Source organism: Palaemon carinicauda, chromosome 29 (assembly GCF_036898095.1).
Source record: "Palaemon carinicauda isolate YSFRI2023 chromosome 29, ASM3689809v2, whole genome shotgun sequence".
In the NCBI taxonomy this organism is placed as follows: domain Eukaryota; kingdom Metazoa; phylum Arthropoda; class Malacostraca; order Decapoda; family Palaemonidae; genus Palaemon; species Palaemon carinicauda.
This window is the reverse complement of record NC_090753.1, coordinates 75,184,702-75,187,201: the sequence shown is the minus strand read 5'-3', so window position 1 is coordinate 75,187,201 and position 2,500 is coordinate 75,184,702. Positions and strand designations below refer to the sequence as shown.

Sequence of the window (2,500 nt, the reverse complement as noted above, 5' to 3'; positions counted from 1 at the left end):
GAGAGAGAGAGAGAGAGAGAGAGAGAGAGAGAGAGAGAGAGAGAGAGAGAGAGAGAGAGAGAATCTAATAGGATGGAGAAAAGATAGAAGTGGGTAGACATGAATAGGAGGAAGGAAGAAATTGTAGAGAGAGAGAGAGAGAGAGAGAGAGAGAGAGAGAGAGAGAGAGAGAGAGAGAGAGAGAGAGAGAGGGAGAGAATATAGTCACATAAATTCCCCAAGTACAAAATGTAGAATAAACTAATTTTCCTTAAAAACAATTTTTGAAAAACTGGAATAAAATGAAAAAAAGGAAAATGTTTACAGAGCAGTGGATGAAGATATCAAAACGGAGATGTTTATAGCGAATGGAATTAAAAAAAAAAAAAATAAAAAGAAATGATGTCAAAATATAAGATTGGTTATTTTGGTCAGTTCATGAAATTTGCTTTAAGTTACCTGACCTACCTTACCTTACCCTTATCCTACCCTACCCTAACCTAAGTTACCTTAACCTACCTTAACCTACCCTACCCTACCCTACCGTACCCTACCCTAACCTACCTTACCTTACCCTACCTTAACCTAACCTAACCTACCATACTCCACCCTACCCTAACCCTAACCTACCTTACCTTACCCTACCTTAACCTAACCTAACCTACCATACCCCACCCTACCCTACCCTAACCTACCTTACCTTACCCTACCTTAACCTAACCTAACCTACCATACCCCACCCTACTCTAACCCTACCTACCTTACCTTACCCCTACCTTAACCTAACCTAACCTACCATACCCCACCCTACCCTACCCTACCTACCTTACCTTACCCTACCTTAACCTAACCTAACCTACCATACCCCACCCTACCCTACCCCTAACCCTTACCTTACCCTATCTTAACCTAACCTAACCTACCATACTCCACCCTACTCTACCCTAACCTACCTTACCTTACCCTACCTTAACCTAACCTAACCTACCATACCCCACCCTACCCTACCCTAACCTACCTTACCTTACCCTACCTTAACCTAACCTAACCTACCATACCCCACCCTACCCTACCTTACCTTAACCTACCTTAACCTGCCCTACCTTAACCTAACCTAACCTAACCTAATCTACATTAATTTCATCATCGTATTTAAATTCAAATCTTCATTTCTGGAAAAAAAAATCCAATTGAAATATAAATTAAATTATTTTGTAATTGAAACCTAATATAAATGATTTTGTATATGATTTTATAAACTATTTCTAATCATATTTTTTTCTCCTATTTCAGTCTGCAATTTCGTTGTACATGACAAGTGCTTGAAAACTGTTGTGTCGCCATGTTCGACCGTTGCCCCTACACTAGTCAAGGTAAGTTTGACCCTCATTATTGTGACGCAACATCAGTATCATATCGTCATCATTATTATCAACAGCTGTCGTTGCTAGTCCACTGCACGACGAAGACTTCATACGTGCACTCCCACTTACTTCATGTATATATTCCCACTTACGTCTGTTTCTGGTCTTTATGTTAGTATAGACCAGGAAATTTTCTTAGCTAGTCAAACCATCGTCTTCTCTTCCCTTTCTGTTTCGTTTGCTATCTTTTGGGACCCATTCTCAAACCATCGTCTTCTCTTCCCTTTCTGCTTCGTTTGAAATCTCTTAGGATCCCTTCTCTTATTCTTGTTGTCTATTATCTGTCATTCTCATTACATATCCTACCCATTTTACATTTATTTTTCTTACCAATTGTTAGAATATCCTTTTGCTTTAGTTTGCTCTCGTATCCATGTTGCTCTCTTCCTGCCTTTTAGTGTTAATCCCTTCATTATTCTTTCCATAGCTCTTTGAGTAGTAACTATATAACGTTTTAGGGCTTTAGCAAAGCCAAAACCTTATATACATATATATAAATATACATATATATATATATATATATATATATATATATATATATATATATATATATATGTGTGTGTGTGTGTGTGTGTATATATATATAAGTATAAATATATATATATATATATATATATATATATATATATATATATATATATATATATATATATATATATATATATATATATATATCCATATATACATATATATGCACACTTACATAAAAATATATATATATATATATATATATATATATATATATATATATATATATATATATATATATATATATATATATATACAATTCTTGACAATCTAACACTCGTCTCTACAAATCTAAAATCCAAGTGAAAAATAAAAGAAGAAGCTATTAGTGTCTTCATAATTTTCATAAGATATTCTTTCTTATTTTGCAATCAAATCTTCATATTTTGTATGATAAATACCGTAATAATTCCCTTAGCGAAATCTATATTAATCCCAGAATTTTAAAAAAGAGCTTGGATTAAAAATATTTAGTTGGAAACACCTTGCTATAGAAAAAAAAAAAGAATCTTTTGATTGAAGTCCTTCTGGAGAGTTGCGTTTTTGCTTAAGAAACAACGCCCAGTAAT

At 34.0% G+C, this 2,500-nt stretch overlaps 1 protein-coding gene across 4 annotated transcripts in view; it reads left to right on the top strand.

The window, feature by feature from the left end:
• LOC137622249 (diacylglycerol kinase theta) overlaps positions 1-2,500 on the top strand; it is a 130,152-nt gene that overhangs the window by 69,218 nt on the left and 58,434 nt on the right. For all 4 annotated transcript variants that reach the window (XM_068352762.1, XM_068352763.1, XM_068352760.1 and 1 more), the window contains exon 2: positions 1,273-1,352. In XM_068352762.1, coding sequence (XP_068208863.1) covers positions 1,273-1,352 — 80 coding nt within the window. The remainder of the gene's footprint in view (positions 1-1,272; positions 1,353-2,500) is intronic.